The sequence below is a fragment of the Falco biarmicus genome, chromosome Z (genome assembly GCF_023638135.1).
Source record: "Falco biarmicus isolate bFalBia1 chromosome Z, bFalBia1.pri, whole genome shotgun sequence".
In the NCBI taxonomy this organism is placed as follows: domain Eukaryota; kingdom Metazoa; phylum Chordata; class Aves; order Falconiformes; family Falconidae; genus Falco; species Falco biarmicus.
In genome coordinates, this window is record NC_079311.1 from 64,972,577 (window position 1) to 64,994,846 (window position 22,270).

A 22,270-nucleotide genomic window follows, 5' to 3' on the forward strand; every position below is an offset into this window, starting at 1 on the left:
GCCCGTTGACTCTCATGGTGCCCCCCGGGCTCGGTAAGAAAGCACAGGGGCGGCGGCTCAGGCCGGCCCGGCGGGTCCCGCCCGGGACCTGCGAGGCCGCCGGGGCCGCCCCCCGCCCCCAGCCGTGTCGCCGCCGGGGCTGCGAAACGCAATAGTGCGGTGGCCGCCGCGGCGGAGTCCTCCGCGCCCGCGCCCGCACCGGCAGCGCGCCCGCGTAGCTCCGCGCTGCCCGCCAGGGGGCGCCCCGGCGCCGCCGCGCCCCCTACCCCGTGGCGGGCGGGTAGGGGAGGCGAGGCGAGCCCGGCGGCGAGCGCGGCCGGCAGGAAGTTTCTGTCGGCGCCGGCGGTGGCCGACCCGGTGATTCCCGGGAAGAGCGCGGCCCCGCGGCTCGGCCGGGCTGGCAATATGAGGGAGCGGCACTCGTGTGTGGGCACCGGCCGGCGGCGGATGGGCCCGCTGGAGCTCGCCGTTAGCCCTGTGAAACGCCTGCGAACTGAGTACGCCTTTCCGTGTCTCTTCGCAGAGGAGGCCTACCAAAAACTGGCCAGCGAGACCCTCGAGGAGCTGGACTGGTGCTTGGACCAGCTGGAGACCCTGCAGACCAGGCACTCCGTCAGCGAGATGGCCTCCAACAAGGTAGGAGCCCGCGGCCGCGACCCCGTGCCGCGGGACGGGTGCGGGGGTCGCGTCAGCCGGGGCGGGGGGCGGCGGGGCCGCAGACGGTGCCCGCAGCGGGTCGCGGTTGCGGCGCCGCCGGCCGCGCACGCCGGTGTCGGCGGGAGCGGGTCCGCGGCGTGGGAGAGCCCCGGGCTGGGCAGCCGCGGTCCCCGGGACGCCGGGCGGGCCGGTGCTGCCGGCTGCGCGCAGTGCCCTTCCATACCAGGGCAAGCTGTGAAAGGGATGCTGGTGACGGAAGGCGGTAGCGTTTCCCGGTGTGTCTCAGTTTCAAAGCCAAAAAGATAAGCCCTTCAGTTGCTCTTTCTTTTCATAGCATCCCATGGGGTTGAACTAGGGATCTTTCCTAGAAAATGGTGTGGAAAGTAGCGTCAGGAGGTGATGAAGTTAATTGTTGGTCCCAGGGGAGCTGCATGCTAAATTTATTTGTAAACAGTAGTGCTGACCACTCTCATGTGTTACAAGACCAAGCTCAGAACCGAGGTGCAGTCACAATAGTCACGACAGACCCAGAGGTGTGTTTCTGAGGCGGAGCGCACTCTTCCTGCCCTTCCTGGAAGCTGAGGATGCGTGTTAGCTAGGGAATTATGTGCCAGTATCTGTTGTCATCTGGGTGTGTATTTTTGTTTCACAGCTTGAAATAGCTGCCACATGCTCCATTCATAAGTTCACTTTCTTCAATGATTTTGGCTTACAAGCAATATGTAGCTATGTTGCTACAGTTAATTTTTAAAGCCCAATTAATAAGCCTGCTGTCTTGCTTCAGAATTTATTTTTGTATTTGTCGTCAACTGAGTGTGGAGCTACATGTTCAATGAGAGAGAAGAAGAAAGGTTTAAGTACTCTGGGTTTGCCTCTCGTGTCTGCGAAAGCAGCTGATAACCATTTTAGTTGCAATTAGTTTTTTTCTGAAGTCACAAAATACTAAGCATATTTTATTTGGCTTACACCTTCTTAAAATTCTGCTGTCTTGCTCTGACTGCCTTTGTCAGATATCTGCTGTTTCTTATTCACTGTTTTTAAGTCCATGTTCGACTCAGCCTGCATGTAAAAGTGTGAGGTATTTGTACTCTTTTGTAGTTTAGTCCCATAATATAATATCCCATTTACTGTTCTTGTCTTTAGAGACTCTTAGCAGCAATTACATCTCTGTTCTAAGAGTTATCTGCCTGGCATTTCCCTATTCTCCGAACTGTGTTACCAGTTTTTATTGCCAGTTGAAAGATGTCATTATTATGGGCATACTGCCTATGTACCGGCAAATTACAAAAAGAGTTTCAGGGTCTGTTTAGCACTATTTGAATCCTTGTTTTCGAAGGGAGTAATCAGACTGATATGCAGGGCCTGATCTCTCATTGCTAACAAGTTTGAACACCTGTCTGTTCCCTCACTTGTGATGTCTGCATAGCCACTCTTTCACAAGATCCTGGACTTTCTTCAAGTATTTACTTATTACCTCCCTGTAACAGGTAAGATATGCAGTGTGTTGTATGAACAATAAGGACAAGCTGTTTCTAGAATAATTGTGAATTGATTTGTCTTAAGTTTTGCCAAGTATATTCAGGTTTTTACCTGAAAAGCATCTGTTCTTAAAATAAAACATCACAGCTGCTTTGCATCTTTAAGTAAACACAAAGGTGCTATATCTGATACTATGTTTTGTTTGTATTTGTTTGAACTAGTTAATTGTTTGCCATAGGTGACAGGATAAAAATTCTTCATGCGTGTTTATTCAAATGAAAAGGAATATGTGATTCAGAAAAAGTTTTTGATCTTGTTGTTTCCAGCATAAGATCATACAGACACGAGATGGATGTGGGGTACACAGTAAGCCTAGTTGGCATAGTTAATCTGAAGGTCAGTAATAATGTTGCCAAGCTTTACATCAAAACCAGGATTTCTATATTGCAGTAATTTCTACTCAGTCCTCAGTCTGTTTGATATATCAAATATAGATGTACATGTCTAAAGCACTTTATTGCTACTTACTGTTTCATGTTGCAATATTTAGGAAAAAACTGGTATTACTATATTGGAAAGGAATAGCTGCTCTTTGGTTCTGCAGGTCATATTCAATTCCTGAGGTAATCTTTCCCCCACGATTTTGGAAAGTCTACCCCCCTGTATAGAAATCTGTGACATATTTCAGTGTTTGGGGTTTTTAATTTTGTTTTGAATAAATTAAAATAAAAGGTAAATTGGTGCCATTATCCATAATGTGAACAATCTTGAATATACATCAGCAAGCCCATATAATAATATGAGAAAATTTAATGCAGAAGGATTTTAATTTTACGTGTGTAACAGGTTGTTCTAAAGAATGATTTTATTTCTGATCAGTAAAACGTATCCAGCATATATTATACAGCACTTCCTACTGGAATACAGCTGCAAACTGTGGCATCTCAATGAAACACATAGGTAAATGATACTGGTTTAGTTTGTAGAGAAACTGAAGCAGAGAAACTTTGCTCAAGGCTGAGGACGTAGACTTTAGTACAGCAATGAATGTTCAAGAGTACCCAGTTCTGTAACCCAAAAATGAGTCGTATAAAATCAGATGAGAAGACCAAGAAAAAGAACATTGTTGGTACAGAACATGGTTTCTCACCATGTTTCCCTCTTTCCCTTTCCCTGGGTTTCCTTAAGAACAACCCCACAAGATTGGTTGATTGTGGGGTTGTTTTGCCAGATTCTCAGCTTCCCATATTTATCCTCAGTGTCGTGTCATCCCCCCCCCCCCCCTTTTTTTTATATGTAACATCATGTTTGTCAGTGTTTCCTTACTTATGTGAACATGTGTGAGGCATAAGGAGTAGCATACGAATGTAGCCGTGCACCAGGCAAAAGCTTTTACCCATCATGCAAAGGCTGTTATAGAAGAGGGAAAAATACCCAGGGAGGGAACTATTGTGCATCCTGAATGCCTGAAATAGGCCAGGGAGTTAGTCTCATCTCCAGTCCCTCTCTGGGCAGTGAGTTGGCAGTCTGAACCATTGATTGCATCTGTGTGGAATCCCCTTCTTGTCAGTAATGCCTGCATAGATCTTCTGTTAGCTTATCCTGCTCCAAGGGTATGTATTTTATTTAGGTGTCTCTTTTGCTCAATTAGCAGCAGTTTATGGCATGCCAGCTTGCAGCTTTGGATGACCACAAGTGGGGCAATGCAGGTAGACGAAAAGATCCTCATTCTCCCTGCTTAAAATTGCTGGGAGCAGTAGGCATAGTGTGCTCTGCAGCCTGTGGATGAGCCCCAGCATTTTGTGGCAGGAAGTGTAACCCCAGAAACTTTGAAAATGTGCTCTAGGTCGGCTCTGTAGGAAGCCAGCCATGATGCTTGGCTGCTGAAGTTACGCCAGGATGACTGTAATATCCAGATGATTTCCCATTTCACAGCCATTCCTGTGATAAGCAACATTTCCAAGTGCCTGGAGGCATTGCACATGAAGTAACTGATGGATAGATCTGTGATGCACCCATGGGCATAGTTCGTAAATAAGTCTGATTTCAAAAGGACATAGTATTTAAAAGTATTGTCAGTTGCTATGTTTTCATGAATATTACAGTACTTGGTGTTTTCTTAAACACCAGCTTCTGAAATTGGGTACTAACAAGAGAATCCCAGCATCTTTTTAAAAGCATAGGAAGTTTGTCATCCTCATACTCCTCTAGAAACCCTGTAATGTCTTGAAAGGCTCTGAAACTAGAAAAATTTCTAAACTTGGAAAATCAGCTGAAATGTCTTTCACTCTTGCAGACGTATTTGTGATTTTCTATACGATGTGCTGTTAATATTGGCTAACATCAGTGGACTGTGGCTGTATTGTGTTTTTCTGCATGATGCTTACTCAAACAGAAATAAATTCATTTCAGGAAATACTTTACCAGTTTGGGACACTAGAGATAGGATCCCAAGGCATAATTAGATGCCTCTATTTAACGGTTTTGATTTCCAGAGATGCTAACCCATAGAAGGTTCTGCTAAAGTGAGCTGTGAGTAGCATCTGTTGAAAAAGATAGTTTTTAGGTGGCTACTAGCTTGCTGGTTGTGGTTTTTAACTTTAGACACAGGTACGCTTTGATACACTTGTGTAAGCAAATGATCTTTCTAGAACTTGCAGGCTGCAGAGTGACATTTAAAAAAAAAATTAAAAAAATATCTCCTTTTAATGAATAACCTGCTTTTTTTTTGCCAAGACTTTAAATTCTGTGGGAGAAGAACCATCTCTTTCCCGTGTGCAGTTTGTCAGCACCTAGCTTAAGTCCCTGATTTGGAATCTGAGAATTATTCTGTGACAGACAATCAATAAATGAAGAATGGTAATAATAAAGATACAAGAACCACTTTCTGTTAGACAGTATTAATTGCAAGTTAGTCAAATGTGGAGGAATACTTACAGTGAAACTGATAACACAGAAATGTATTTTTTGTAATTTGTAATGATGATTTTTGCAAACTTGTCTAGTGTGTTGCTTTTGTGTGTCTGGCTGTCTGGTTTTAGATGTGGAAGAAGTTTCAGGTTGCTTTTTAGTTTTAAGTCTACTGCACATGACAGTGGTTTTGCAGGATTTGGTGATAGCTGGTAATGAACAAGAGTTTGGAAAAGGTTATTCATGGGTATTTCTTTCCTGCTACAAACTTAAGTGAATTCCTTTTCTCCAGGAAGCTTTTTTAGGTGTCAAAGCTAAGAAGATTTAGGTTTTATTTAGTTTAACCATGTTAACTATGAAACTATTTTTTAAGTATAAATTATAGTTGTCCAACTTGTATACCAGTATGTGCAAATCTTTTTACAGATTAAAGCAGGTCTATTTACAGATGGATGCTAGTGCTGGTTACTATTAAAAAAAAAACCAAACCTTTCTGAGATTTTGATTGCTTTGAAGATACCCAAAGCATCAATGTTATCAATCAACTAAATTCCAAAGACTATGATAATGTAACACTCCGAGCAAATGTTAATGGAATTTTGGTTTATGTTTATGGCCCTGGACTTGTCACCCATTACATGTACTCAAACAATAATCTTAATGGTATTTTATTGTAAAAAAATTACCTACCTGTAAAAATCTAACGTAAACTAAAATTACACTTGATGGAAACAAAGACAATTTGAAATCTGTTCAGTTTCTTTTTTTTTTTTTCTAACATTCCCTCCTGACATTACGTTAAAGTCCCTCCACTGCCAATTTGAGCTGGTTTATAATCACATTTTCCTGCTGCTAAAAAGTATTTTTCCTTTCCTCCTTTACAGTGCTAAAAAGTCCACACAGGCAATGGGAGGCTGACTAACGAAATATCTGGGGAAAGAGTGAGGCTAAACTTGGTTCAAATAATGGACCGTGTGTAAATTCCCTAACACACTTAAGCACAAGTTGTGTTACCTTCATTGTGTTTTCCCAGGAGGAGGGGAGAGCCCTGCTGCCTGCATTCTTGCATGACCCTTGCTGGGGCAAGAGGAGGGGGCCAGAAGGCACCTCCAGCCTCTTGGCAGCTCTTCACAGGCACTCAGTGGATAGAGAAACAGCATCGTGTTCCCGCAGGCTAGCAGTAGCTCTCTGGATTTCCCTGACCAGAATATATGGAGCTAACAACAGGCTGTGACTTCTGATTCAGTCCATTCATCTGTTTTTATCCTTGTCTTATTTTGTGGAAAAGCTTAAGTGCTGTGGTGGTTGGTAATTTTGCAGGAGCCTAGGTAGGCTGATTATGGAACTAATAAACATGGCTTATGCCACTAGTTCAGTTTTTTAACAGGCTAGTTTTTAGCATTGTCTTTTTTGAGTTCTTGCTGCCAACTCTGGGCACAGGTTTGTCACATGGATAGGAGCTTGTCTACAGAAATTACATGTGTAAGAGCATAATTTTTTGCAATACTTTTTCCAAATCTAGAAGCTCAGCCAGAATAAAATTGTACCCTCTTCTGTCATAGCCACCGATTAGTGACCTGTTTCCAATTAGGGGGCAGGATAATGTTGTCATATCCATTTAAGATTATTTAAACATCAGTCATTCTCTTGGGTTTCAGCTATTGCACATGAAAAATATGTGCTGGAAATGTAATAGTAGAAAAGAAATCTGTTGTCATGACTAAATTGTTGCAGAGCAGGCAGCATCTCTGTTTTGCTTCTCAGATTTAAAAAACTTGGATATCCAGGGGAAAAACTTGATGGGGTTTCTTTTGTGACAGTACTCTTCTATGGTGTCTGGCAATGCCATCACACTTGGCTGGCTGACATGGTAGTTTAATTGGTTCTTACATTCCCAGATCTTTCTAGGAAAATCAGGGGATTTGGTTAGCTCTTCGGAGTGCTGCTTCTGATGAAGATTGCAATTAAGGGGCAGCTATAAGCAAGAAAAGGCTTGTTGAGTGCAGCATCAGGAGAGTTTTTATTCATTACGGATTTAAGTTTCTACAGTGACAAAGAAGTACTGATTAAGTGGTGAGCCTGGTTAAATTAATGCATATTGTGCATATTCCCCAGTTCTGTCATACTTCATAACAAGAGAAAAGGAAAAGAGCATTGAGGAGGTCAGGAAGGACTGCCTGCCCAGGCACGCTCCTCCCTTTCCATGCACTGAAGCCAGCCCAAAAGGACTTTAAGACCTCTGGGCTGGAGTGCAGTTCCCTGTGTACAACCTTACTTGTTTCCATTGAGACTGCTCATGCTTCTGGAGATCAGCAGACTTGCCCTCGGGTAACTGCAGTGATGAGTGAGGGGTGTGTGTGTGTGTATATACATATGTATGTACAAAACAAGGCGATAACACTTTGCTGTCTGTATTGTGCAACAATGTGCTGCAGCAAGATAATGGGTGAAACTTGCTCTCATGCAGGTGGCTTGCACCAATGCTGCCTTATCGTTTATGAACACTTCCATCTTCTCAGAAACAACACTACTCAGGATGGAGCAGTGGTACCAGTTCAGCAGTGACTGAATCTCTTCTTTTCAAATGCATGCTGCTTCCATAGGGGCTGTTGGGTTGCTGCCAAAGGAGAAAAAATCATGAAATGCCCTGTTCTCCAGTGAGGATATTAACTGGGGGCTTTGGTGGTGTGATAGACCTGTAAGTCTGTTGCTGAGAAAGAAGCAAATGTGGTGAGTGAAGGTCAATGTGTCTGAGTTCTGAGCTGCCCCTTCTCCATGTGTGGGTACACGATGTCAAGCGTTTGCCTTCCTGGGCCATGACGAGCAGGCATTTGTGAACCGCAAGTATCTCAGTTGGCTGGTGGGGTGAGCCCCTTCACAAGGGGGCTCTTCTCAAACAAGCACAGCGCACAGGGTGTGCCATTCTGCGCCAGCAGAAAGGAACCTCAACTTGACCCATAAAGTCAATACAAAGAATACTGGCATTTTAAGGCTCCAAAACAAGTTAGGAACCCCTAATCTCACAGATTCAGTCTGTACTTTCAATATTAGAAAAAAAACCTGATCGATTTCTGCACATGTCATTTGCTGCTGCTTAAGAAGTCCTGGATGTGAGCTGTGTAAGAGGAATGATGCCTCTCTGCGTGTTCCTATGATTTAACACTTTTCAGCTTTTTAGCTGCTTCTAGGATTGCATAGCTTTCCAGCCATTAATAACTTGATAATTTTTTCCATAAATATAAGCAAATGGTCTACATAACAGCACACAAACAGCCCTTTTTGTAGCCTCTTCATTTATAGGAAATGCCACAGTATAAAAGATTCTTTCCTTTTATTGTAACGGCACAGAATAATATAGACAAAATGTTATGGAGTAAATAGCCAAGACTTGATGTGGGAAAATAACTTTGCTGTCAACCGTCATAACAGAAGATTTGAAAACTATGAGAATTTTTCCAGCAGTTGAATTATGTAAAGTTAAAATGCAAACATTAAGTGCCACAGAAAGGCACATTACAAAAAATACTGGTGGTGGGGTTTGTCTTTTTTTTTTTTTTTTTTTTTTCCTCTGAAGGTTTTACTTGGAAAAGGCTTCATGAACATGAGTACTTCCTAACTTCTTGCTTAATAATAAAGGTGGAATTTGTGGCTACTGGAAGTATCTAAATACTTGTGGCTCCTTGTGCCAGTATTTAGAGCCAAGAACTCCTGCATTTTATTCATAGTAGTGTGCTGCTGTGATCAAGGTTAGACTGTAAGATATGAAGCATTTCAAAGAGCAGCAACCTCTTATTTTATTCTTTTTAGTAATTTTTTTGTTTCCAGTAAGAGGCAGCTTCTGCTGCTGTGTAAAGTTTTGGTACAATGGATGTGGTGTTTGCTGAAATGTCAGTTCAGACTCGGCCTCCTAAAGAAACTGCACGGAGGAACTGTTCTTGTCTCAGTTACGTTAGTAGGGGTTTTGGTATCATTTGCCAAAATTTTCCATATTTAGGAGACTTAACATAGAATTAAGTGTATTATGGATGGATACACCCTGTTCTGATTTTATTTTTTAAATAGAGCATACCTCAATAGAAATTGATCCTAGTTCTAGCTAACTTGCAGCTGGTCCGCCCGGTAGCTGCAAAACTGAATGCAGGCGAGCTGAGGCGTGGTGAAAAGTGATGCTGCTCATCCTGCCTGGGACTGTGTGAGCAGGGCAGTGGCCAGAACCTGGCTGTTGAGCTGGGGCTCACCTCTGAGCAGCTCAGCTGCAGCTTCCCCGTGGCTGCACGGCTAGGTGCCTGGTGGCAGAGCTGTGCTGCAATGGGCACTGCTGCATCTGGACCTCTAGCCAAGGGCAATGCTGCTGTACTAGGGTGAGTCCCGCCTGTCATCCACTCTGCTTGCCTCTCTGGGTGCTGAAATGGAACTGCACAGGCAATAGTACCACCTGTTGTAAATCACAGGCAGTGGAGTAACACTGAATCAAGCTGATGTGCAGGGCCTGTTTATGAGATTATTTACAAATGAAATTTAAACAGCTTGTTACTTCTGTTAATTGAGTTGTAGCCCACTAATAGATGATCAGCTAATGAAATTGTCTTGCTGAAGGATTTTACTCAGTCAGCTCAATGTTTAACTAAACCCTCTGCTCATCATTGCTAGGGGAAAGGCTGCTGGTTTATGAATTTTTGCTATTGATTTTATTTGGGGAGGGAAAGCAAGAAGACAAAGGAAAGTTAAACTGGAAGCATACCTTCTGGTTGAATTTGATTTATTTTGATCTTTTTATTATAGTTAAGAAATATCAGTTGCAATTAATGCACATATGTAGTTTTCTATAGTAATATTTCATCTTTCCTGGTCAAGGATAGCTTCTAATTTGTACAAAAAGTGTGGAAGTAGTTCATGGATTTATTTAAAACAGCCCAGAATATAAACCACAATAAATAACTGAGTTAGTGTTGTCATTTAAGCCCAGCCAGCAACTAAATACCATGCAGTCCCTTGCCTCCCCTCCCTGTGTGATGGAGAGAATCAGGAGAAAAGTTAAAACCCATGGGCTGAGATAAGAACAGCTTCATAACTGAGATAAAAGTAAAAATAATAACAACAATAATAATTGTAATTATTGGAAGAGGAGAGGGAGGGAGAGGAATAAAACCCAATGAAAAACGTAAAAAACAAGTGATGCACAATACAGTTGCTCACCACCCCCTGACCGATACCCAGCCAGTCCCCCAGCAGCGATCAGCCTCTCCTGGCCAGCTCCCCTCAGCTTTATATACTGAGCATGACCTGATGTGGTATGGAATGTCCCTTTGGCTAGTTTGGGTCAGCTGTCCTGGCTCTGCTCCCTCCCAGCTTCTTGTGCACCTGCTCACTGGTGGGGCATGGGAAACTGAAAAGTCCTCAGCGAAGTCCTTGCTGAGCTGTGCTTACCCTGACTACAGCATCAGTGTGTTATCAGCATCATTCTCTGTCATGGTTTAACCCCAGCTGGTAATGAAGCCCCACCAAGCCGCTCGATTACTCCCTCTCACCCTGAGGGGTGGGAAGGAGAGTTGGAGAGGAATGTAAAACTCCAGGGTTGAGGTAAGAACAATCTAATAATTGTAACAGATTAAAAATGAAAGAACAGTAATAGCAATGATGACAGTAACAGTTATAATGAAAAGGGGGAAGGAAAGAATAAAATCCAGAGGGAAAGGAAGAAAGGAACACATCATGCACGGTGTAGCTGTATCCCAGCTGGAACCAGGATAGTTAGCTTTTTACCTGTGAGACAACACAAACCCTTAAAATTCCTTTTTTATCTACTTGCACTGCAAGTTATGTTTAAAAATTTCCTGCGCTGTGCTACAATGATATACCATGACATTCACGTCACTCAATTTACAGATCAGAAGTATTTCTGTTTCGCAGGCTGGGGAACTGAGGTGGAGCAGTTAAGATGCGTTTGGGGCCTTCCAAGTCTGGAAGCATACTTCAGAGCATCTTGCTGCTGCTTTCAGGTGTTCAGCTATGCAGCCCAGTCAGTGTCTGCATGGCACAGCTCAGTAGCAGGGCTCCCTGTGCTTCCTAATGCGTATGTTCACGTGTGAGTTATGCTTGTCAGCTAGGAATATCGTTAGCAGGTTTCTTGAGCATCAGAATTCAGTCCACTTTCATCAACACTAGATGTTGGCAAAATGTTAATGAGGCAGCAATTATTGTAATGTGCGCTAGTTCACGCTGATTTTCAATCTCCTCCATCATTCTCCCTCACTAATAAAATGTGTGTTAATGGTGGCTTTTGCTTGCCTGTGTTCATAAGCATCATATACTAACCAGTGGGATTTTCTTTTTGCCTGAAGTCTGTCTTTTTGAAGAAATTTACAAGCATATTTTTCAAAGTTATATAAAGCAATCTAAGGCAGTGTTCATTTTATTCTGGAATAAACAGCTGGACCTTACAGGAAATCTGTATGGTTAACTGCAATCTTGTAACTATTCCGCTATATCACTCATGTTCACCACATACAAAAAGCCAGGAGCATTGTCTGATGGATGTAATAGTATGTGGGTTTTAATTGAATTATTTTATAGGATTGAAAGGACCTGTTCGAGCAGGCATTAATGTATTTAAACAAGGCTATCTGATATTATTGTGGCCAAGGCGGACTTCACCACCTTAATGCAGTAATTTTACCCAGAATTACAACCTCACCCTGCTGGCTGAGATACTGTTTTCATATACTTGGGTTTTGCAATTCAGAATGAACAGCTACAACAGAGTTGTCTTTTCTAATGGCCAAGAGCAAAATGACTAACAATACTGGTGTTTTAATTGCCATAAATCAAATTTTAAGGGGCGGACCACCAAGTTGATAGGTAAAATTTTATTATGAAATAACCTTCTCTTGTGGTATACTGATAGCAGTCCATAGATTCAGTATGGCAGCACTGCACCAGTTGGTACTGAAAAAGTTATTTTAACTGCAGGGACTAGAAATGAAGGTGCCAGATATTTTTTCTTACTCTTTCTCAAGGTATCTGTATATGTTATGCAATAGAAAAGGTAAATTGACAGGTACCTTGTCCTGAAGGTTTCTTATATATAGGAGCAACAATTTTCGTAGTACATCAGCCACTCATAGGAGCTTCAAAGGGTGGTCTAAAGAAAGAGTAATTTTGCAAAGTAAGGATATGATTCATGTGTACTCACTGACACAAGAAAGCAGTTGTTAGTTTTCAGAGCGAAGAACTGAACGAAGGAAGGATAAACACCAAGGCTCTGCTTTTTACCAGTGTTTCTGCAAACTTCATCCCTTGTGGCACTGGAAAAGTAGTGCAACTCCAGCAGGAAAGGATGGTAAGAAGGCGGCACAATAGGGCCTAGTGTATAAAAAAAAGAAATAGCAAGATAGTGCGGTTTCATTAATTGAACAAGGAAGAGTCTGAGGAGCAGAAACAACTGAAAAGTAGGCTGCCAAGCAGACATGGACTTGAGCATCTTTAGGCATGTTTTAGTAGATAACGGGCAAGATGAACTAGAAAACGGACTTTTCATGAATGCAATCTTTTGAGCAGTTAATGTGTTTGCTGTGCTTGAAATTGGCCAGACTTTATTGGTGCTATGATAAGTAAATGACAAATACAAGGAACAATGGAAATTTTATTTTCTTAAAGATTTTATAACTTTTTTTTTTTTTTTTTGAGGGGGGGAAAGTTTAGCTTCGCTGTGTGCTTCTGCAAATGATTTTGAAGGATGCTGACTGGACCTTTGCTTTGTTAATGCTGGGTTTGCAGGTGGTTGATGTTCTTGAGTATTTCAGCAGCACTGTGAACCTTTGGTTATTGTAGGTAAGCTTTATTGCTGCAAACGTGGCATTGGCGACTGTTTTCCTACTGCATGGGGACTGAGCCCTCATACATTAGAAGTGGTATGTCGGTAGTATGAGAGTTACCATACCTTTGATTTTAGCCATGATTTCCCCATGCAGAAAGGGACCTTCCCTACAAGTACACATGAAACAAACAAAATGTTTTCAGTTTAGTAGCTGAAATGAATGAAACAAGCTATAAAATACTAAGATTACATTTGAAAGTTAATGATGAGTAGCTTTGTAAATATTTTTTTAGCTGTGCTGTTGTTATGTGAATTAAAATGCTCATGTCTTTGATGCTCAGCAGCAGCATTTCAGAACCAGGGGGACAGACAGGTGCTTGAGACCTTGCAAAATGCAGTATTTGTTTTGCTTTCTAAGCAAGTGGTTCACCCATATTCAGCTCTTTTCTGCCACGGAAGGCTAGAGTTAAAAGGACTTCTTCAGTCAAATCTGTATGTGTTATTTGCATGCCGTGTAACATGTCTCAAAGCAGTCCTTGTGTGCAGTGTTGCAGGGAGCATGCTCAGATTCCTCAGCATCTCTGTCCTCTGCTGCATGCTGATCATCTCAGCAGTGGCTGCCAGCTCTTGTCATTGCTGATGCTGCTGCAGGCACTGTAATAGGAAGCACCTAGGCCTGTCATAAGCAGTCAGATCTGGGGAAAAAAGTGCAAGCCTGACGTACAGTGTGGCCATAGCAACAAGCAGAGGTGAGGGTGCCCGTTTGGCAGGCTAGTGTGGCTCAACAAGAAGCCAGAAAGTATCTTTGCTGGATTTACAAAGCTGTTCTGTATGTGCACATCAGAGGCTTTCTGAAACACAGTACTTGCAAGAAGACAGCTTACAAAAAACAAAATCTGAAATTAATTATGTAAGGGTATCTTTAAATGAAATTATTTTTCACTTGCAATGGGAACTTAAGCTGGAAAATTTGTAAGCACATTTGCTCTGAGAAATACTAGTGTGATGAATTCTTTGACAAATCATAGAGTACCTCTTTGTCTGCATAAACTTTAAAGCCCAGAACTGAGATTCCTCAGTAAAATGACTGTGTTTTTCTTGTACTATGAAGTATGGCCAAAGTTTTGTATGTCTGAATATGGGACCCAGGTAAGATTGCATTTTGTAATTTGGTAATTAGTTGCTTTTTCCTCTTTTCTTAGCATCAGTAAGAGCAAACGTGCAAATTTTCTAGCTGGGAGAGTTTTTCTGCAGGTCTTCTCAGTTGTTGCTGAAAAGGTTTCAGAGACGTTATTATAGGAGAGCTCTTAAAGCTCATCACTGTGAAGGTGATGCAGTTAGTTGATAATAGTCAGAGCCTGGCATTTCTAGCACATCTTTCAGTACATCCCTGCTTACAGAACTTGATTTTTAAAACTGAATGACTAAATTTTACGTAGAAGAAGATAAAGTGCTCTGGAAAACTTCTGCAGAAAGAAATCTTGGCATTTGGGGGCTAAAATTTAAGTAATGATTTTTCTTTGTTGGTCACGAATATACGTCTGTAATCTGATTTTCGTTTCACAGAGCAGTGAAAGATACATTAGTTAGAGGAATGATACAACAATACAAAATAAAACTGGGCTGTTGGGATAAGTAGAACTGCAGGAAGAAAAGGAATTTGATAACTACGTTGTGGTGATTTTTATTTTTATTTTCTTTCCAGGTAGGTATTATTCCTGTGCTCATGTGTCTTTTCAGATTTTATAGATGTGGTATAAATAACAGCATGCTGATGTACATAGGGGTTTTAGATTTGTTCTTGCGATTATCATTAGAGCTTGAAAAATGTTTTGGACATAGAAAACTAAAGCTGCCTGACTGATGAGAGGCAGGATGAGAGGACAGGTCTCTTACATCTTGTTACACCCTGTCATTTGAGTAATGTGCCTGAGTATGAAACTGCCTTAATTGCTTTTCAGGGAGGAGTCATCTGGATTTGTTTTTGATTTGGGGTTTGGTGGGGTTTTTTTGGTTCCTTCTACAGTGTCTTGGCTGTTGTGAAATACCACAGTCTGCACAAATCTATCTGTACCCCAATCTGTATTTTCACACCACATCCTCCTCGGAGATGTTTTCTTGCATTTGCTGGTGCACGTAGCTTTGAATGGCAAGAGTCACGCTGACCTGTGCTGCATCTGCCAGGTGGCTTGCTCACGGGCTTGTGGGTGGCAGCACTGATCCATTCTGACTTGTACCTTTTGACTACAAAGGTACTTCAAGGAGTCTGTTTGCAGACTCAGATGAATAGCTCATCTTTGCTTCATGGTCCTTGTGCTCTTGGAAAATTTTCTAATCAAGGCCTGGGACTTGATTTATACTACTGTTTTAATATGAGGTGATTAATACAGCTGTACACTGAACAATAGAGAAGGCAAACATTTGTTCTATTCAGGAAGAGTACATGCTATGCTTACAGTGGAATGGGAAACATTGGGAAGTCATATCATCTAATGCGTGCTGAGAGAACAGTAGAAATCAGCAACATGTTTGCTTTTAAAAGCTAGGAATATCCTTTTTGCACACGTAGCAGTAAAGTAAGCAGTAATTAATAGACTAGGCTTATCAGTCTCATGAAGTGAGTGTGAAAATTAACTTCAGTATTAACTGAAGTAATCAAATGCTACATCCCATCTCATTTCTAACGGAATTTGGACAAGACATAAAATCCCTAGTTAACTATACAGTCCTGTACAGATGAACTACATTTGTTACACCCTTTCGGTTTTATTCTGTGGTTTGGAGACCAAGCAAAAGAATGGCACTGGGGGAACTGGAAGGTGGTACTAGAGCATTGCTCCCATTGCCTGGGTCATTTTTACAGTTTGTTTGGATTCAATTAGAACTTATCTAATGCCTAATGAGAGTCTTTAAATTTACTTCGTTAGGTAGTTGATGGAGCCCATAGCTGGTTTTATTTAGCATTGTTCTTTTTGATAAAGACTTGGTAGAATGGGCTTTGAAGGACTGAAGGAGGTTGAATTTGTTGCAGACTGAGGCTTTTCAACGTTTCTGTCCTCATGGCAAATTTGAGCTTGTGTGTATATGTGAGCCCCTACATAAATGGATAGACTGTCCTTCTGTGTCTGCCGAGGTCTCTCCACTGTCTTGTGCTTTTCCAGCTGCTCCAAACACTGTATGTAAATACATTAATGGGCAAAAACCAGCCCAATTTTCCCACCTTTTAATTTTACTAATAAAAATGCAAGTCAAAGATGAAGATGATGCCCTATTTATTGAGATCGTACTAGTTTTGTTTCATTTGAAGATGTTTTTCAAACCAGGGATGATTTTTATAGAGACATGAAAGTATCTATTTAAGAGGGTTAAAATATGAAAAATGCCTTGTTTCTTAATAATGAAGGGTTAATACATAATCTACTTGAATAATGCCTGTGCATTTTGTATCCATATTGCAAGTTCATCAGAGAGTATACCCCAATCTAATGATTCATGTTTCTTCTGATAGTGGAACATAATCAGTTTCCAGTATGTGATGTTATTTTTGTGATTTTTAGTCCACCTTTGGTTTCAAATTTTGCATGGATGGTAGGATTTGTTACAGTTCAGTGTTCAGAGAAGAAAATAAGTGATGGTGGGTTATCATTGATTAAACAGAGGTCTTAAATTTCAAATAAAATTATCTTTAATGCTTTGCTGTGCTAGATAAGCTCATAAGTGACCTACGTTTTTAAAGACTGACTATGTTAATTAATTTGTTACTAATGTACATTTAACCGTTTTTAAATATAAAATACTCACTGGTATAAACTATGACTAAAAGCAGTGTTTTCAAAAGGTGATTACTGTACAGTGTTACAGTACTTATTGGAAATTGCTAAATACTAGCTGCATTTGATCATTTTCAAAGAAAATATTGATTTAGCAATAAAATTATTTCCTCGTAAATAAGAATTTATTGGTGCTGTGTCAAACTGGGGTTGCTAAGGAGCAACCCACAGTTAACATTACTCAGGGGTGAATACATTGATGTGGCAAGTAAACCTTGGCATCTATTTGTATATTCCATACTGTTTATTCTTCTGGAAAAGTTAGCATAAAAATGTTTTCTATGTTTAAGGAATCAGTTGTCAATAATGAAACAAATGGGGGTGTGGCTTACGTAAAAAGCTGGAGGATTACTGAAAGGGTACCTCTCACCTGAAATCCAGTTCTACAGAATTAATGAGAAATGCATCCAGCTGCATCTCCTGACCCTCAGTCATTGTTCCAGATGCTTTCAGTTTCCAACAGTGTGCTCTGCTGAGCAAGTCCGATCCTTTGTATGTTTCCTCTTGTCTATATTACAAATGATGAGCTACACAGAAGCTCTAGTAGCTAGAGGTGAAACATGCTAGCAGCCCATTTCTTCAAATGTCTCTCAGCAGTCGGTTGTTGCCCAGGTGGGACTGAGCTGTGACAGTCCAAGCACTCACCCGCTCTGCTCCAGCACGTGGTTGCCAAACCCAAAGGAACCCATCCATGTTGGCACGGGACAGCGAGGCACGTTAGCTGTCAGACGTGGGTGCGTCTCTTGTCCTTAGCAGCACTTGGCCAGTGCCTCCCTGGTGTGGCAAGGTCTGAGCGTGCCAAACACCAGCCAGGTGTGCAGACACCCATGGCTGGCAAACCGAGCGCCAGGCACAGAGCAGAGCAGCAGCACCCCGCCACATGCTGTCACCAGGGCGCAACAAGTCAGTGCCCAAAAAGACCCTCTGGTCCTATGTGTAGGATGACAGGCAAATGACTGGTATCGGTAGACACAGAATAAGGAAGCATGAATATACCATGACCTTCCTCATGCAAATACTGGGACTTCTTGAGGGGTTTAAGTCACAGAAGTAATAAGTATGTGATTAAAGAAACAACAGAACCGCCTTTGTCCTGTTTTTTTTTATCTTATCTCCATCTCTCTCATGTACCAGTAAACCCAACCTTGTAGTGCGCTTGACTGTGGTATTGGAAACAATTTGGGTGTCACGCTTGTTTTCTTAATTTTACGTGGAGGCATTTGAGTGAAGCATTCACTTGGACAGAAAAAGCTTTAATTTTTTTTTTTGTTTCCCTGTATGTGTGAGATAAGGGTGTAATGGATGAGACTGGTTGTTTCTCCTGTTATGGATGGATGGATCTTCATCTTTTGTGGCTCTACTTGGATTTAGAGCATGTTTGAGCATCTAAATATTCAAATGACAAGTATGAAGGACACATTTGAATTAATATTAGTTGGTTAATAACCCTTGCTGAGTTTTTTTTCTTGAAAGAACAATGTGCACTTTAGCTAGGAGTACAACAGCCATGGTTTAGTAAGAACTGGAGCCTGAACCGACATAATTGCATGAAAAAACTTGAGGTCTGCTTTCAAAATACTGGTATCTCCTGTGGATGATCTTAGCACTTGCTAAGGTATGTTTATATCAGAGCTGTACTGAGCTTGCAGTGTCGACAATTCTCTTCTTGTATCTGTGGTATCATTGCCTTTTTGAGTAGGATGGCTTTTACCTTCTGTCTTTTTTTTTTCCTTTTTTTTTTCTTTTTTTTTTTTTTTGTAGATGTAACAGTATTTAGAAGGATAGGATTGGTTCATTTTTGGTTTTCATATATAGTAGAATGAGAAAAAATAATTAATTTTTGCTTGTTCACAAGAACACTATGTAGGTTAAGCATGACTGTAGCTTTAAAAAAGATGATTAAAAGGCTCATTTCTTAGTATGAAATGGCAACCATTCAAAAAAAATTCTGCTGAACTGTTAAATCATGTGCTTGACCAGGCCAACAGTAGGAACACCTCATTAAAATAAGAAGGTTGTGTTACAGGAGAGGGAAGATTAATCCAGCAATACCAGTGAAGCTGTTTTCTTCCTTACATAGCAAGCCAGTTTTCTCTCTGAAATAGGCAATACCCGTAAAGCTCAGTTTTTCCTGCTCTAGCTAAGTCCTAGAGTGTGCTGTCGCAGCTCTCAGTGAAGTATCGGTCCTCTTTGCACATTTGTTAGACACAGCTGTCTGCAAAAATGCATGATGTGGGTACAAACCTCTTTTGTGGCTAATGTTAAAAGTAGATATTTATGGGGTAGGTATTTACTTGCAGAGTGCATATATATATATATAAAAGTTATTCAGATGGTTCTGCATCTTACATTCCTTCTATTACAGACCTATCTCTTTGCTGAAATTGACACTTATTTTGAGGGGGGAAAGCCTCATAAAGGATAAAAGGAGGAGAAAACAGCAGCTTTTCTTTCTAGATATCTTTAAATTGTGAGTAACAGCCTGAGAATTACAAATCTGTGGGGTGATCAAGGAATAGGTGCATTATTCCTCCTTGAAACTGATGGCAAGCTGGTATTTTTTACTTGTATTTTTTACCTCCTGTGTCTGTCAGATATGGCTGCCAATGTTAACTAGGCAAATGTTAACTGGATATAAGTTAGCAGAAGGAGAAAAAACTTTGATAGGTTTAAAGCCAAATCTTTTCCATTCAGTCAGAAATGAACTGTTAGAATTTCCTACAAATATATTTTAGGAAAAAAAATCTTTTTTCTCTTTTCATGATGCTTAAAAGACAAAGTACTTATTTGCAGAGGTGTTTTTTTGATATTAGAAGAAATCATCTTTATCGTTTTTCCAGTGTGAACACCGTTACGGATTTAGCACAAGTTGTCTTGAAGAGGCTTAAACGTCACTGTGTTCTTATCCCCTAATATGAGTATCCTGATGAGGCATTAACAATGATGTAGCTTGTAAATCTTACTTATGCAAATAAGCTGTAGAAAAGGCACCTGCAGCTGCTGTAGCTGGGATAACACATAACAAGTTGCTGGAATTCCTGTGCCGCAGGGTATGAGTGGTTAGTTGGAGCTGGGAACGAGTGTATCTCCATATAGTATTCTTTATTAATAGCAACATTTCTCCGACATTGGTATTGTTGAAGGTAAAGGTATTGGTGGATATTGGTGCATTATTGAAGTTTTATGTCTTTGCGGTACCTCTGACATGTTAACTCTTCTTAAGCGCGTTTAGACTGAAAGTCTCTGCATTGAAGTAGGTGTAGCCATGTGAAGGAGATGCATATACTAGATCACACTGTTCTTTCAAGTCAGATTATTTTTTCTTTGCTTTTTGTAAAGCATGTTAAAGGGTCTGTAAAGCATAGGGGCTTACTGCTGAGGAGCATAGGGGTAGCCCTGAGATTCCACTTACAGCCAAACTTGCCAGTTTTGCGTATTTGTTGCCCTGACAAAACATCGCTGTCTGGGGCTGCACTTTGGGAAGCTGGGGGTGGGTTCAATATGTAGTTTGGAAAATGTCCGGATTCAAAGTGTAACAAAGAAGTGGCAGCTCAATGGAACAAAAGATCCAGTATAATCTAAATTGCTCGACTGTATTTGAGACTGCATTTTTGTTGGCAGGTAAGGGGACAGAGTGAAGGTGATAGCAGTGCTTTGGCTGTTTTGTTGTCATTGTCCCCAAGACAGGAAGCGATGTGTGTAAGGGAAAGAACTGAAGAGAAAGATCAGAACTGGCCGTAGCAGATACTCCCCAACAGCAGTCTCTAAGAAAAAACAGGCAAAAAGATGCGACTAAGAATTAATTGCTATGCCATCTGTGGATAAAGTTTTAAGGAGGAAGTCTTACCTTTTTCTTTTTGTCCCATATCTGATTTATTTTGGGTTTTTTTCTTACTCTATTTTGTTACGGCTATCTCACTGTCCTGTGCACCATATAGATACATAATATGTAATACAAGCATTAAGGGAAGAGGAATAAATGTGTTTTCCCTTCCACATATAACAGGTCTTGGTTCTGCTCTTCCCAGAGAGGACTCTTCCTAAAAGGAGGCTGGAAGGCCAGAGAATGGGTCTTCTAAGGGAGCCCTGGAACTGTTTGGTTTTTAGATTTGGTCAGAGTAAAGCCTCAGCAGCTTGTGTAAGAGGTGTGTTGGGATAAGTCCTGAAAGTAAAGTGATAATTAAATAATTTCTATTTTATTTTCCACTTTTCCATCCAAATTGTAGTTTCTATAAAATACGGTAATTATTGTAAAGCAAAAAGTTGGTGCCAGGGTATTGTAAGGCAATGAATAATTATAAAAATTCCAGGTTAGGGCTCTCTTGTGGTTATTTGTTGCTCCTTCCAGAGCTGTTTTGAAAGTTTCATTTTGGATTGTTCCCTGCAAAGTTGGTTGGAGGATTAATAGCAAGAGAATCATGTCATTAAAATCGCTTGCATAAATACAATGGATTTTTGCATATCAAGTAGATACAAAAAGTAAAAAATATAAAATCTCACAGGTTCCTCCAGGTTCCCTGAGCTCAAGTCCAGTGCAAGCTGAGCACACATTTGGTTTATGTGCCAGCATCTTTTATATTTACAGAGGAAAAACTTGGAGCAAAACATTTTAGTGTCTGTTGACAAATATGCTGATATGATGGATTAACTGAGTGAAGTAAGTATTTCCACTAACGTTGCAATGATTTTAAGCAAGATTTTAAAAAATACTGCCTTAACTCAGGGTATCATTGGAGGCATTTCCAGGCCAGAGGTGTAAATAACTGGTCCCATTGTGATACAAACATGCAATATGTCTGCATCAGTGTGCTGTGGGTATGTATGGACACATATATTGTGGGCTTATGATATCTGATACATATCTATATATATCCAACTAAAGGTAAAGTGCTTTTTTAAACAAAGTTTTTAGGGCAGAACTTGAAAAGCCTTCTGCTCACATCAGGTGCTGTTCACAATAGTAATTTAATGGACAAAATCATGGGATTGTGGTTATGCATTTGATTCTGTGGGTTGCCACGCTGGATACAGAGAGAACCACCTCAGCTATTTGTCATTGCTTTCTGCTAGGGCAACTGCCTCCTCAAATCTGCTGTCTACACACCCTGATCTACTTTTCTGTCATCTAAAATTAGCTTTTAACAGTAGCTTTTGAAGTTTTATTTTCATCGTTTTGACAGCATTGAATTGAGGGAAATAAATATATAGCAGAATATTGCAAACAAGCAAAATATTTGAAATTAAACTCCATTTACTGCAGGGTTGTGTTCTTTTAGAAACCATTATGTACACACTGTGCTCATTGTTATGTAGAATTCCTGCAAGAAAACTGTAAGTGAATATTGTGTCTTAAAATATTGCCAGTGGTCCCCAGAACACGGGTTGAAACACAGTGTAATTGTTGTTGCTTGTGCAGTTGCTCAGGAGAATCTATTGAAAATACTGCAGTTGTAGAGAAAACCTGTAAAGACCTCTGCTGTGGTATGATTGAAAATTGGTGGACCACGCTGAAATTTCTGGTCTGAAAAAAGTTAAATGTGTTCCTATATATTCATAGCTAATGCTTATATTACCGCTA

At 40.9% G+C, this 22,270-nt stretch overlaps 1 protein-coding gene across 4 annotated transcripts in view; it reads left to right on the forward strand.

The window, feature by feature from the left end:
- The window catches only part of PDE4D (phosphodiesterase 4D), a 624,748-nt gene that overhangs the window by 570,835 nt on the left and 31,643 nt on the right, over positions 1-22,270 (forward strand). For all 4 annotated transcript variants that reach the window (XM_056324007.1, XM_056324008.1, XM_056324010.1 and 1 more), the window contains one exon: positions 524-636. In XM_056324007.1, the coding sequence (XP_056179982.1) occupies positions 524-636 (113 nt within the window). The remainder of the gene's footprint in view (positions 1-523; positions 637-22,270) is intronic.